This window comes from Lethenteron reissneri, chromosome 54, assembly GCF_015708825.2.
Source record: "Lethenteron reissneri isolate LAM-NWPU_2019-01 chromosome 54, ASM1570882v1, whole genome shotgun sequence".
In the NCBI taxonomy this organism is placed as follows: domain Eukaryota; kingdom Metazoa; phylum Chordata; class Hyperoartia; order Petromyzontiformes; family Petromyzontidae; genus Lethenteron; species Lethenteron reissneri.
The window spans coordinates 11,208,850-11,223,260 of NC_083832.1; the positions used below are offsets into that span (position 1 = coordinate 11,208,850).

At 51.2% G+C, this 14,411-nt stretch overlaps 1 protein-coding gene across 3 annotated transcripts in view; it reads left to right on the top strand.

Moving 5' to 3' along the window:
* Positions 1-14,411, top strand: part of G6PD (glucose-6-phosphate dehydrogenase) — a 31,137-nt gene that overhangs the window by 12,308 nt on the left and 4,418 nt on the right. For 2 of the 3 annotated variants that reach the window (XM_061574089.1, XM_061574092.1), the window contains exons 3-12: positions 4,779-4,887; positions 6,221-6,438; positions 7,227-7,385; positions 8,521-8,646; positions 9,352-9,445; positions 9,729-9,918; positions 10,520-10,755; positions 11,381-11,457; positions 11,618-11,710; positions 12,358-13,612. In XM_061574089.1, coding sequence (XP_061430073.1) covers positions 4,779-4,887; positions 6,221-6,438; positions 7,227-7,385; positions 8,521-8,646; positions 9,352-9,445; positions 9,729-9,918; positions 10,520-10,755; positions 11,381-11,457; positions 11,618-11,710; positions 12,358-12,448 — 1,393 coding nt within the window. In that variant the 3' untranslated portion in view covers positions 12,449-13,612. Of the gene's footprint in view, positions 1-4,778; positions 4,888-6,220; positions 6,439-7,226; positions 7,386-8,520; positions 8,647-9,351; positions 9,446-9,728; positions 9,919-10,519; positions 10,756-11,380; positions 11,458-11,617; positions 11,711-12,357; positions 13,613-14,411 lie in introns of those variants that run through there. The other variant, XM_061574090.1, reaches the window with a different exon arrangement.

The following is a 14,411-nucleotide window of genomic DNA, read 5'->3' on the forward strand; positions in this document are numbered from 1 at the left end:
GTCGACGGACGCTTTTGGTTAATCGGCTGAGCTGCGTGCCCCCCCCCCCTCCCCTGGGCGAGCAATTTAAACCCGAGCCTCGCGCGGAATCTGCCATTCTAATTGAGTCGCGACGAGGCCTGGGGAAACACGCTGATCGAGGGGAGAGCGACACACGCGATTGGAGAAATTCCACATTTCCGTGCCGGCATCGAGTCCGTCCGTCCGTAGCGGCGTATCACATGAAGAGAAGTGCGCTCACACAAAGGCAAAGATCCCCCGTATAGCCTTAGGAGATTGTTGGGGCAAGTGCTGTTAGTGAGCACCTATGAAGGCCTGAACAGCACACGACCTGGGTGGGTGCCAATGACAGGGTGCGTCCAGGTTTTTTGTAGTTCCACAAGAGGCAGCACATTGACTTCCCTGTACAAAGTGGAGCGGACTCACCAGGTCGTGCTCCTGTGAAGAGGCGATGCGTACGATTACATTTTGATCTGCTGTTGATGACGATGGTGATGATGATTGTGATGAAGATAGTGCTACCTTTGCTGCCGATGATGATTTTTGTACTGATGATAATTATGTTTCTACTAATCGTGATGGGGATTGTAATGTTGCTGCTGATGATGTTAATTATAGGTCCAAACCTCTCTGTTTGTCTGGGGCTGCTGCTCTACACTGAGCTATAGTGTAACCCTATACCTGTGTATGCAACAAATTGCATTGTTAATTGTGTACAAAACACACATGATGCTCATTAAAATGCATTAACATGCAACACCAGTTGTATAATTACGCTGTGAATTACCGCACAAACGGTTTCTGTAATGGCTTCTTTGAGCGCAACTGGGAAGATGATAGTGTTTTGATTCTTGTGGATACTGAGTCCACAACCTTGCCCTAGGTTGTTATAATGTAATTGAAATGGAGGAACGTTGATTTAATGTGGGCTTACTCCCACGTTGAATATTTCCTAGTGTGGTTGAGCAGTGGTGCAGTGGTTTGCACACTGCACTCCGCACCTGGAAACCTGAGTTTCGATTCCCAGCCAAGGCTGCGAATTGCACCTCCGATTAGCGCGGTTGGCAGCTTCACGGTACGAAAGATGTTCACCATACGTCCACGGCTCACATCAGTGGCGAGTAATTTCTGAACCGGTCCTCTGGCGCACAACTCCACAGCCAGCCTATGATAACCTCGCGTGCATGGTGGTCACCCATCCAAGCTCGTGAGATCTCATGAGATTAGATTGGATGTCGGCTGATTTGGCCATCGGATCCATGCTTCGCCGTAGCAAAGAGGCTCCATTGCCGGTCGCGCCCGAGGTGGCTATCTCTTGTAGGGGGCACCCATTCCGGTCGGGAACCCCGGCAAGGGAGACGAGACAGAATGTGTTTTTCTTTCACCATCCCGCACTGACCGGCGTGGTGAAGTGCGGTCAAACCCATCCCTCGCGCCCCCGTAACCAACGGCACTTAAACCCATGGCCTCCCCAGCACGTACCCCTCATTTTGTGCGAGCGGTTGTGGCCGGACTGCAATCGGCAGCAGGCTACAGTTGTATCGGGAGGACATTTATTCATTGCTTTAATTGGCTGGGATGCAAAAACACACAGCTATTAGTCCACAATTGATGTGCATTACCATTATGGAAATTGTGTCGGCTGCAGTGTCAGAGGATTAACCCCGATTGCATTTTGTTTTTATCATAATTTGTTTATGCCAGATAACGTGCCGGGAAGGTGCAAATGGCGTTATGGTTAGCGGCGCACGATGCCCGACGTTTTGATCCACGTGCAGGGAGCGTATTCAGGAACCGATTTGCTCTAAGCAATTATATTCAGGTTTCCCTCGCTCTCCGCGGGAGTAGATTCGTTCCAAAAAAAGGGCCCACAAAGCGTGATCACGTAGCACGGACCGTACAGTCACCCAACCCACAATGCACCGCACGAGACAGCTGTCTGCCGAGTAGCGTGTACACCACACACACAATGTTGTCCCACGTCCGACCGCATAGCCTCCGCACCCGAGTGGATTCAAACCGCGCAGAGCGAATTTTGAGTGTAAATACGTTAGCCGCATACTTACAATGCGTAAGTCGCACCAACCGAACCCGCGTAGTGCGAAGGAAACCTGTACGGCGATTATATATAATTATATATTATAATGTATTATTAAGGGAGAAAGTCAGCTGCTCAATGGGACAGCAGTGGTGCAAAGTGCCAGGCGTGACTCGACTTGCCTGTGGCTCGCACATTAACCCCCATCACCTCCACACCTCGGCCAATTAGGTTAAATTGCCAGGAGTGGGCGCACTGATGCACGCAAGCAATGGGGGGGGGGGGTAACCCATTAGTGGGGAGCTGGCGGACCGCTCTGAGACGGAGTCGTGAGAAGTGAATTGGAGAGAAGGGACCGCGCGGCAGAAGAGCTTTGCGAGGGAGTGACGTCGCCGCAAATCGGTTATTATTTAGAATGTACCTGACTGAGGTAACCCTGGGTTCCACCGTCATCAATCAAACGCACTGCATTTATTAAAAGGCGCGCTCGCTCATCCGACAAGCGATCGTGCACTCTGACAACAAGCCGAAGGGGGGTCACGGCGGTTGGATGACCTTTCGGTGCGCCGCAGTGAGTTGAAACCTTTTGGCTGGCTCGTCAGCTTTTAGAAAATTAAAATAATAATAGTGGTGCCCCGCGTGAGAGAATAACATCGTCCGGTCGCGTCAGCGAAACCGAGCCAGCGCCGCTGAGATGTGGGGTTTGATCCGGGGCTTCAGCCACCCGTGATTAAAATGGGTACTCGAGTGTGGCGGGGTTGGTCATTAAAAAAAATGTCATGGAAAGTTGTCACAAGCCCGGGGGGCACAGGCAGCGCTGTGGAGGCCAATGTTGGTGGATCTGTGAAACTGTCAGAGCCCTGGGGCTGTGAGGTGGTTAGCAGATAGGTGGCAGTGCAACTCGTGAATCATTGAATCCATATGTGCGAAAGCTTTCCATGTTAACCTACTTGTATTGTATCTGGGCAAACAAAATTGTAAACAGAAAACAAATATGACCAATGAAAATGAAATGGTAATAAAAAAAACTGGGGGAAAAAGGCAATCGAGTGTGTGGATTTGAATTTCGGCCCCCAAATTGTGACAATCAAATTCCCAATGGGGTGGATTGTCTCCTGCCTTTGAGTGTGACATCACGTTTGAGCCCATCATGGTGTAACCTGCCGGTTTAAATAAATATTGGTTCTCCCAAAATATTTGTGCCCCCAGAAATGATATTTTGGCGACTTATTTGCTCCCTCATACATGTGTGTACCCCAAGGTTCAGGGCAAGCGCTCGGGTTAGATGCTATAGTTCGGTGGTCGGGGTTACTGCCTAGGTGTTGGGGTTAATTGGGAGTGGTGAAAGGTTATGTGTTTGAGTTATTTGATAGGCTTAGTGTTAGAGGTTCGGGGGAAGGGTTTATTTAGACATTCGAGTAAATGTTAGGCTGGAACAGATGGCATGAAATGTTAAAACAATACATTAACTCGAGCAGCCGTTTCACAATTAAGTCTCGGAAGTTGTTTCAAAATTAAAGTTTTGGTCAAATATGCACGGATACAGACAAACATATGAATTGTATTTTTTTCATTTCCAATATTGGTTGCGAGCAGCAAGCAAATGATGCTGGGGCACAAATATTGTCTGCGAACACGGCCAGTACGCTAAACTCTTAACGAGGCACATTTTCCATCCATCAACATTAGCCTTTAATCCACCAAAGGGGCCACACTTTAATTAGTTCAGATTATTATGGCTCATACGGTAACACCCTCGCGTCATCTCGCGTTTTCTCACATTAACACCAATTAATCGAATGCCCTCGTTATCTCCGGAGGTCCTGCTTGTGAGGTGGGCGCGTGTCCCCCGGAGCGTTGGAGGGGGGCTCGTAATGTCTGCGCTGGAGCAAATGTGCCAGCGAGTGCCGAGAACCTGGGTTTGAATCTGGGTTTGAATCTGGTTTTAGGCTGCTTGTGGTTTAAAACTGGGTGTTCGTTTGTAGTGTCTTTGGTAGGCATGTCATGGATTGCTTGATCATCAATCCACTGGATGGAGGATGGGGGGCACAGAAGTACAGTACAACGATGGATTTTGTTACACTGCCGACAACGAAGCAGAACCTTGCAGCCAATATCAGAATCTTTATTTAGACTGTAGGAGGAATCCGATGAGCTATGAAGCTCTTTTTCACAGATATCCAGTATGGGCGGGTCAAATTAAATCAATGGAGGTCACCCACCCCAGCACTATCCAGGCTCAACTCCACTCAGCTTCCGAGATCTGATGAGATTCAGGTGGATTCCTGGGTGATTTAGTCATCGATGAAACCAGAATAGATTTTCGTCTACATCAACTCTTTTAAGGCCACCATTCCTTTGCTACCCTTCACTCAGGGACTTGCAAGCAAACTCACCAGATGCAAATGGGCCTCACTGATTGGTAAAATCTTTATTTTGCCACATTCTGAATTCACAGAAGAAACACAACTAAGTTTTCATTTACATCAGCGATGCGGTCTACAAATATATATATACACAAAGAGTTGGTCCATCGGACCAAAATTGGTGTATTCATGTTGCTTTTATTGAATAAATCTCAGCGTGTGAACATTCATGTTTTCGGACAGAACCATGCCGGGCTACTTGAATGACCCCAATACGATTTCCCAAATGCGCGGGCGATTTGGTCGCCACTTAGCAATGCAGTTTTCCTCCGTTAACCGTCGTTGTTCGAATTGACCGCGCGTGTGTGATGAAGGTGGCTGTTCAGGGATGGGCTGCTGCCGAGCGACACGTACGTGATCGGGTACGCGCGCTCCGCCATCACCATGAAGGACATCCGTGAGCGCTGCCTGCCCTTCCTGAAGGTGACGACGAAGCCGCCTCCGCTGGGGCACGGCGGAGGACAGGGGAGGAGAGGACGACCTCGCTCGAAGCAGATGTTTTGTTTATGAACGAAGGTGAAGGTGCAGGCCCTGCAATACCTTGCCGATGCAGCTGCTGGCCAAACCGAGCTCCTGGTGGCGGTGGTGGTGTGTGCGAAATCCATACGTGTGCGAAATCCACACGTGTGAAATCTACACGCCAACTCAGGAACCTACCGGATCTTTGTGCCCCGTTATCGCTGACAAAGCCATGATGAGCCAGCCTAGACCCGCGTATAATGAACGTTGTACCGTGTGTGGCTGTGATGGTGGTGACAGGTGGGAAATCCACACACGAGAACCTAGGGAGTGAGAGGCCAGAGATCTTTCTGGCCTCGCGATCGCTGCCATGGAAAAGGGCCATTGTCCAAGACGTGACTGATTGTATTTTGTTCCCACTTTGGGGCAGTGTTATTGGTGAATGTGATATTTAGTTATTTGACTTTGTGTATGCCTGCCAATGTAGAATTCTATATTTTTGTTAACTTTGAGCCAGCCAAGCCCCTCGGATATTCAACATTGTCTCTTAAGACGCAGGTCTTCGTACCATCTTGAAGCAAAACGTGATATCTAATTGATTAATTTCATTGGTGAAAACCCAACCACCAGCACCATCACTACCAACAATGACCATCACCTCTAGCAGCAACTTCCCTTACATTAACATTAGCTACCCCACCCATACTGCTGACACTTGGGCTACGCCCGATTTTAAACCTTTATAAACAGTTTGCCTTTAGAGGCTAACCCCCTTTTCCTGATGACGACCGCTTGTGTTGCGATCAAAACGTCGTGGTTTTTTGTTATTTTCTTTGAGCCTATCTATGTGACTTTACCGAAAGACCCAAATAATATGATTAATTTGGCCGTAAGAATAGTTCTGAAACCTACCGGGCGCGTTAAACGCTCGTACACCACGTGACTAGTTTTAAATTGTTTGACTATGTCAGATGGTGGAGATTCTTAGAACAACAATAGAAATTTGGCTGCACCATCGTTGTGGCCTACGTACGTACATCTGTACGTTGAACTTCCTTCACATCTAGATTTGAAGCTTTCGTGACTGCAAGGATTCATACTCTTAGGTTTTTTCGGTAAAATCACGTAGCTAAAAAATAAATAATAAAAATGACTTTACCGAAAAAACCTAAGAGTATGATTGCTTCGCATCATACGTAGCCAACCGTGCTTAATCGGAGGCCTAACCCAGCAGTCAACAACTGCGACTCATCGTCCCCGTCCGCCCGTTGTGTGGCCGCGTCTGCGCTGGAGCCAGGTGCGAACGGGCGAGGAGGAAGCCCTGGAGAAGTTCTTCACCCGCAACATCTACGTGTCGGGCCAGTACGACGTGCGGCAGCCGTTCGAGAAGCTCGCCGCCCAGCTGGACACGCTCGCCCACGGCCGCCTCTCTAACCGCCTCTTCTACCTCGCGCTGCCGCCCAGCGTCTTCGAGTCCGTCACATCCAACGTGCGCTCCACCTGCATGAGCACCACGTGAGTGGGCGGTGGGGACGGTGCGGTGGGGGATGGCGGTGGGGGATGGCGGTGGGGATGGCGGTGGGGATGGCGGTGGGGATGGCGGTGGGGATGGCGGTGGGGATGGCGGTGGGGATGGCGGTGGGGATGGCGGTGGGGATGGCGGTGGGGATGGCGGTGGGGGCGGCAGCGGGAGAGGTGAGGGCAGTGAAGGCTATGAGGGAGGTGGGGGCGGTGGGGATGGCAGCGAGAGAGGTGGGGGCGGTGGGGGCGGTAGGGATGTTGTGGGTGGTGGAGGAGGTGAGGGAGTTGGGGGCGGTGATGATGGTAGGCATAGTGGGGGCCATGGGTGTTTTCATAGTAATTCCTCTCCGTTCAGATACAAAGGTCAACGTTATTAATTTCTGCTGAATTGAGCATAGGGGCAGGGCTCGTTTCCAGTTTACAGCCCACTGGTGGAAGTTCCACATTTCTATGATGGGGGCGAGTCTCTCCAAAGGGCGACTGCTGTTGACTTCCCCAAAAAAGTGTTTCTATATTTTTTGACACCGATGGCCTGATGAGCCGCGTCAACTCCCAATCCAGGAGTTGAGCTTGCTGCAACCTTGCGATTGGGAACTGCTCGCCCTGCCGCTGAGCCACCTGGCCGGCCGGAGCTCCTTTGTAAAATGCAAATCCTCGCCCTCATTTTAGATGCTTTTGTAAATCCGGCTTGCGTTGACGTGGCGTGCGACGAACTCTCGATGCGGAGCGACGACCACAACGACCGTAACGATGATCGTCGTCGCCTCCCCGCGCGTCGCCAGCGGCTGGAACCGGGTGATCGTGGAGAAGCCGTTTGGCCGCGACCTGCAGAGCTCGGACAAGCTGTCGCAACACCTGGCGCAGCTGTTCTCCGAGGAGCAGATCTACCGCATCGACCACTACCTGGGCAAGGAGATGGTGCAGAACCTCATGGTGCTCAGGTGAGCGCCGCCCTGTGTGACCCCCTGTCGTCACCTGGCTAAATAAATACATCGATTAATCTTTGATCAATCCACTGCTGGATGAAGGGTTCCCTAAGCCGTCACCATTACATATCATTCCCCCCCAGTGGCGTAACCTCGAGCTGTTGTGTTTCTGTTTTTGTTGTGTTTGTGAGCGTATTTGTTATGCCATCGGTGTCTATAGCAGTGGTTCTTAACCTGGGGTGCGCACACCCCCTGGGGGTGCAAGACATGGCCAGATTTTTGTAGGTCAACCATCGAAACAAATTAAGCATGGGCACGTAAGTACAACCCCTTGTTTCATGGAAGCTGTGTTTATAAACATACATTTGAACCTTTTGGCGGGACCCCGGGGTCCCGAATATACGGAAGTCAAAATCGCAATTAATTTATTTTTTGGCGACTCCGTCCCACCGCGCACATAAACACCGCGACCCACCTGGCGCGGATCGTTCTGTTGCCGTGTCGTGTCCAAGCGCAGCGGCGAGGACGAATGCGCAGAAGAGCTGAACAAGCGAATGCACTCCGTGCTCGGGTATAGGCAGGAGCATAAGTCTTATCCAAAGCTGCTCAAACTGCCTGCACGACTTAAGTCCTGTATTTGTCATCACGGTATGCATAATACAGTGAAACTGCTCTCTTATCTTCATTATTATTAGTGATCTAACAATGTCTGCAGCCAGCATCAATCGATGACAATCGCGTTGCACCGTTAATTCCTCCTGTTTGATGCTTCTCTTATCCGTATGCATCTGTGCAGATAGGTTTTTTCTTTTTTTGCGGTTAAGCCATAGTCCCCACATACCGCTCGTATCAAGGCTGATAAGAGGATCGGTGACCCACTACTCTGTAGAGTAACTTTGTTACAATATGAACAGCGCATTGACAACGCGTACTATTTTACGTACTGTTTACAAAGTGTGTTCACAAATCCACACTGAGAAACACGATGATTGACAGAGGGGTGTAAATAATTTTTTCGAAGTGTATTTAAATAGAGGTACTGCAGGTAAGTAAATTTCGATTTAAAGCTTTTGTGACTGCAGGGATTAATATTCTTGGTTCTTTCTTTGCGTGATTGTCCACATGCTCACAGTCGCTCTCCTCGCCGCAGGTTTGGGAACCGGATCTTCGGTCCTATTTGGAACCGGGACAACATCGCGTCGGTGGTGATCACCTTCAAGGAGCCGTTCGGCACAGAGGGGCGTGGCGGATACTTCGACGAGTTCGGCATCATCAGGTGGCTAGGAGATGTTGACTACCTCGCCTGGTATACGGGAGGTCGTGGGTTCGATCCCGACCCTGACGCCTGCTGTATATTTGGAGTTTGCGGTGTCTCTCTTGCCGTGGTCACGTGGATTTTTTCGTTGAGCTATCATTTGTCACTTTTCTGAAAAAGAGCTGCATAGCTCAGTGGGCCTTACCTGGTGAAATAAAAAAATCTTTTAAAATAGTTTAGCTTTTAAGGTGCAAGTCCCAACAGTCTGTGATAGGCTATGCACGGCGGGGGGGGGGTCACATTTGTCTTTGTCTCTCACTGGCGTGATTAAGATCGTTTCGGTAAGACGCAACATCAAACAGATAATATATGTTATCCTCTGCTTAAATAATTTAAATCGTGTTGATTTAATGGCTTCATTACAGTTTCTGTTGGGAAGTGATGTGACTTGTTATTTTACACTTGTAGATATGTGTCCACATGTTCCCTCCTACCGCCATGTCGCCTTTTCATCTCCCCCCCCCCTCCCCCCCATTATCCCCTTACTTTCCCCTGTGTCTCCCACGTGTTTCCACGTGTACCCCGTGCCTGCTCGCGTCTGGATGTATCCGGTTACCTCTGCCTCGTCCCCCCGGGTGAATCCCTGTGTCCTATTGCATCCCCTTTGGCATCACCACTTTGCATCCCCGCCCCCCTCCCTGTGTCCCCCCCCACCGCGCCTTGCAGGGACGTGATGCAGAACCACCTGCTGCAAATGCTGTGCCTGGTGGCCATGGAGAAACCGACGTCCACGAGCTCGGACGACGTTCGCAACGAGAAGGTGGGTCGCTCGTCGCGTTCTCCTCGCCCACTGGCTCGCGTGCCACCTCGGTGGCACGGCGCTGCTTCTGCAGTGGACAAAAACAGGGACGAGCTTCCATAATCACGTGCCGCGGTTGCGAAATGTTAACTACCTCGCCTGGTATGCAGGAGTTTGCACGTTCTCCCCGTGGTCCCGTGGATTTTTCTCCGGGTCCATCCGGTTTTTCCCCGTACGTCTGTGTCTCTGCGTGCATACATCTCCGTACGCCTGTGTGTTTGTGTGCCTATATCCCTGTGCGCAGGTGAAGGTGCTCAAGTGCGTGCCGGAGATCTTGCTGGAGGACGTGGTGCTGGGTCAGTACGTGGCTCGGCCTGGCAGCACGGGTCCCGGCGAGGAGGGCGGCTACTTGGACGACCCCACGGTGCCCGCGGGCTCCGTCACCCCCACCTTCGCCTCCGTGGTGCTCTACGTGCAGAACGAGCGGTGGGACGGTGAGCGGCGGGCGGCAAGCATAGGACCCTCCCCCCCCCCCCATGGAGAAACCGCCACCTTGGCAGAGCAGGAGCTTCGTAAGCTTCCTGTGGAGAACGGCAGAGGTCAAAAGCCCTGACCAGTTACAAAGAACCCCACTGTGTCGCGCGTGAAGAAAAAGCGCGAATGTGCTGCTGTAATTGTCAAACGGAGGCCCCTACGGCCCTATAATGAAAATCGAAGGCCGCAAGGTTCCCGTGGCTCAAAGGGGGGGGGGGAAGGCATTGTGATTCTCATAGTGCGACACAGAGGCCCAAGGAGAGAGCACTGGCTCTGGGGCTCTGTTGAAGGCAGTGAGACCTGTGGTTCTGTGCTGCAAAGCAACTGCTGCTAGGGTTCTGTAATTGTGGATAGTGTTCGTGCACTGCCGTCTATGCGGGGCAATCGAAGCGAAGGGCAATTCCGTGTTAATGCTTGGGGTAAGTTTTCATGTTCACGTTGGTTGGTAACGTTTCGGCGATCGGGATTGGTCGGTGCTGGTTGGCGCTGTTGCTACAGTAAGCGTTGGCTTCGGCACGCGACCTCTGACCCTGAGGCCTGTCCCCTCGCCGCTCCGTACAGGCGTTCCGTTCGTGCTGCGCTGCGGCAAGGCTCTGAACGAGCGCAAGGCCGAGATGCGGCTGCAGTTCCGCGACGCGCCAGGCGACATCTTCCAGCGACAGTGCAAGCGCAACGAGCTGGTGATCCGCGTGCAGCCCAACGAAGCAGTCTACATGAAGATGATGACCAAGAAGCCCGGCATGCACTTCGCTCCCGACGAGTCGGAGCTTGACCTCACTTACAGCAGCCGCTACCGCGTGAGTGTGTGTGTGTGTGTGTGCGCGAGCGAGCGAGCGAGTCTGTGTGTGTGTGCGAGTGAGTATGAGTGTGTGTGTGAGCACGTGTGTGAATGTGGGAAGCGGTGGCGCGTTGGTTGGCACGCTGAGCTACAAACCCAGCGATCCGAGTTTCATTCCCGCTCATGGCCAATACTAGTGACGATTATCTTAACCGATCCTGGGCCTCAAAAGAGTACCTAGTGCACCTAGCCATCCTCGTCTCCACTGGAGAGACAAAGGCGGCTGGGCGTGGTGCTGTCCATGCACCCCCTCATGTCCCAGCACAGCCTTCGTACGTGATCTCTAACAGAACTTGCCCCAAAAGTTTGTTGAAGGCAATACGGGGGGGGATCTTTGTCAGTGGAATGTGTGTGGGTTGTGTATTTAGATTGTGTGTAGATCGTGTGTTGGGTCATGTGGAGGATGTTTGTGATTAATTTGTTGTCCTTCCCTCGCACCTCCGATTAGTGCAGTTACGTACGGCGCGAAAGAAGTTCAACACATACATAGATACATGCTGTGTGCATAGGAGGTATGTATCCTTGTACATGTGTGCATGCGAACTTGTGTGTGTGGGGGTGGGTGTGTGTGTGTGTGCGCGCAGGACGTGAAACTGCCCGATGCTTACGAGCGCCTCATCCTAGACGTGTTCTGCGGGAGTCAGATCCACTTTGTGCGCAGGTAACGCTCGCACCACTCCACGCCCTCGTGTGTCGTCGGCACAAAGCGGGGTAACGCAGCACCGCGGGCGGTGACCGACGCACGGCGTTTCGTACGTGAATGTGTTTTGTGAATAGGTGCGCGTGTGTATGTGTTTGGGCGGATTGCGTGTGTTCGACAGCGACGAGCTGAAAGAAGCGTGGAGGATATTCACTCCTCTGCTGGACAAGATTGAGAAGGAGAAGATCAAACCCATTCCTTATGACTACGGCAGGTGCGTGCGTGACCATGTATTTGCGTGCTGCGTGTGCATATCGTTGTGTGTGTGTGGGGAGCGGTGGCGCAATGCTTAGCGCACTGCTGTACGAACCCAGCCAACACCGCTGACGAATTTCTGAACTGGTCCTGAGCCTCCCCTAGGTCGACTCGGTCTCAATTGAGTAGCTGGTGCGGTGTGTGAACATCGCCACTGGGGGGACAAATGCGGCCGGGCGTGGTGCTGGCCACCCACCGCCCCCATGTGCCATGCCCGGCAAACAGGTGCTGTAGTGTGAATTAAAGGGATTGTCAGGCGGTTAAAAAGTTAACTTGGAGATTATATTAAAAACGTCTGAATCTTTTAAATGTATATCGCAGAGGTTTAAAATACCGGTGTCGGCTTACATTGGTCTAATGCTTTGTTTCCTGTGCGCAAACACACACCTATACACACACACCTATACACACACCTATACACACATGCACACACCTATACACACACCTACATAACACACACACTCATACACGCGCGCACCTGCACGCACACGTACACGCACCTGCACGCATACACGTACACACACGCACACACACACACATCTACACAACTACACACGCACACACACGCACACACACGCACACACACGCACACACACGCACACATAGCCGTGGACCCAAGGAGGCGGACGAGCTGCTCAGCAGAGTGGGGTTTCGCTACGAGGGAACCTACAAGTGGGTCAGTCCTCACAAGCTCTGAGCTCGGCCCACTTTCCTGCGAGGGCCCTCGGCCCCAACACCCCGGAAACCGTTTTCTAAACACCATCGTCACCTTTTTTCGTACGAAGAAAAAAGTAGTCTGCTTCATCGCTCTCGTCTTGAATTTCACGTCGTCTCTCCAATCTCTTTGCCAGCTGCCCGTGGCTGAAGCCGCTCGATTGATTTGTTTTCTATTTTTCCTACCTTTAGTTTCACCTTTGGAGAAAAGGGACGTGCCGGTGATGGGGGGCGGGTGTTATCTGTTTGTTAGCGCAGGGGCACTTGTACGAATGTAAGCGCTTGTGTATCGTTAATGGGGGGGGGGGGGGGGTGGGGAGTGGGTGTAGGGTGTGGCGATGGTAAGAGCAAGCGAGTGTAGTTGTTTTCGTGAGGAGGCGAGGAATTCGAGTTTACACAGGGTGTCGTGCACTCGTGCGATGCATGAGACTCAGTTTTGTCAGAGGCGGATGCGAGCCGTCCTCCACGTTGAACGGCAAAGAAGGCGGCACCCTTCCCGCCCACGGTCTTTGATCCAGAATCTCTCTCCGCGTTCTGGGTATAGTGACCCTGGGTGGGGGAGGAGGGGGTTGGGGGCTGGGGGGGGTGTCCTTCAGTGAGCCCGGATTCACCGCTTTTCCACCGGCACATCCGAGCCAGCGTGTAGGGCCCCTCGTGGGTACATGTGCCATTGGTTTTCCGTCGGCTGTCCCGCCGAGCCAGAAGCAACAAACGGTGAAACTCGGGCCTTGCAAGACGATCTGAATCTGGCTTTGGGCCAAAGTGGGAGCCAGGGGCCCCGGTAGGTTATTTTTTGTTGCGTCTCGACTCGCCCGTCACGTGTCACGTCGTGGGCACAGCTCGGCTTCTGTAGTGGGAAAAACGACCTGAGCCGCCACACCAGGCTGGCTGGGTTGTACGGTTGACCAGATGGTCGTATTGGCTGTATTGGAGCACTGAGTCGGCATCAATTAGCGTTCTGGATTCAAGCCCTGGGGTTTAATAATTATTTGAGACTATTATCAACAGGGCTTCAGACCTATTGCTGTAGATGTTGTATTTACCTTGTTTAAGGCTTGCTGTATTGCTAGTTTACTGGACATCTGTGAAAAAGAGCTTTATCGCTCATCAGATTCCTCCCAGTATAAATAAATATTCTGATTCTGAATGCACTTCTTCCGGAAGCTGAAATCGGAAACGCACATTTGCAGCTCTGCACTTCTGCACTTATTTCGAGCTGCTGGAATTTTTTCAGTTTTTTTTCAACGATTCGTTATAGTTGTGGCAATTCCGATTTCAAAAACTATATCATGGGTCCCGCTGGGTGGCTTAAAATGGGGAAATGTCTAAGCACTAATTTGGCGCTGCTGAGATCCTGCAGTTTTCGGCCGTTTGTTGTTTAACCGGATTGTCAGCTGGAGCGTTGATGCCTGTTGACTGCACAAACAAATCTCAATGCCTTTTTTTAGGTGGCTGGGAGTGTGTGTCTACAGGTAGTCCCCGAGTTACGATGGTCCGACTTACGATATTTAGATCTTACAATGGCGATAGCGATACGACAAAATTGTTAAATATTTTAAATTTCGCGCGGCAGGCAAACGCAGCGGCGTGCGAGGTACGATACTGTACGTTGGGACGCTGCCGGGATGTACGCATCCTCCCGCCTTGTGTGGTGCAGATAGGTTTGTTTCCTGAAAAACTTTCTATTAAATTGCAGTTCATATAGGTAGGCTAAAAATTTACCTTGTTTTTTTACTTTACATTTTACTGTTCAATACAGTATTGTAATTAATAAATACATACAGTATGTAGTTTATACAGTACGGTACTGTAAATTGCTCTGTTTTGCTAAATTATCACCATTTTTTAAGACTCCTGGGTAGGCTAGGCCATCTTCGACTTGCGATATCTTCGACTTACGATGGGGTCGTCGTATCGCATCTCCATCGTAATTAGAGGACTACCTG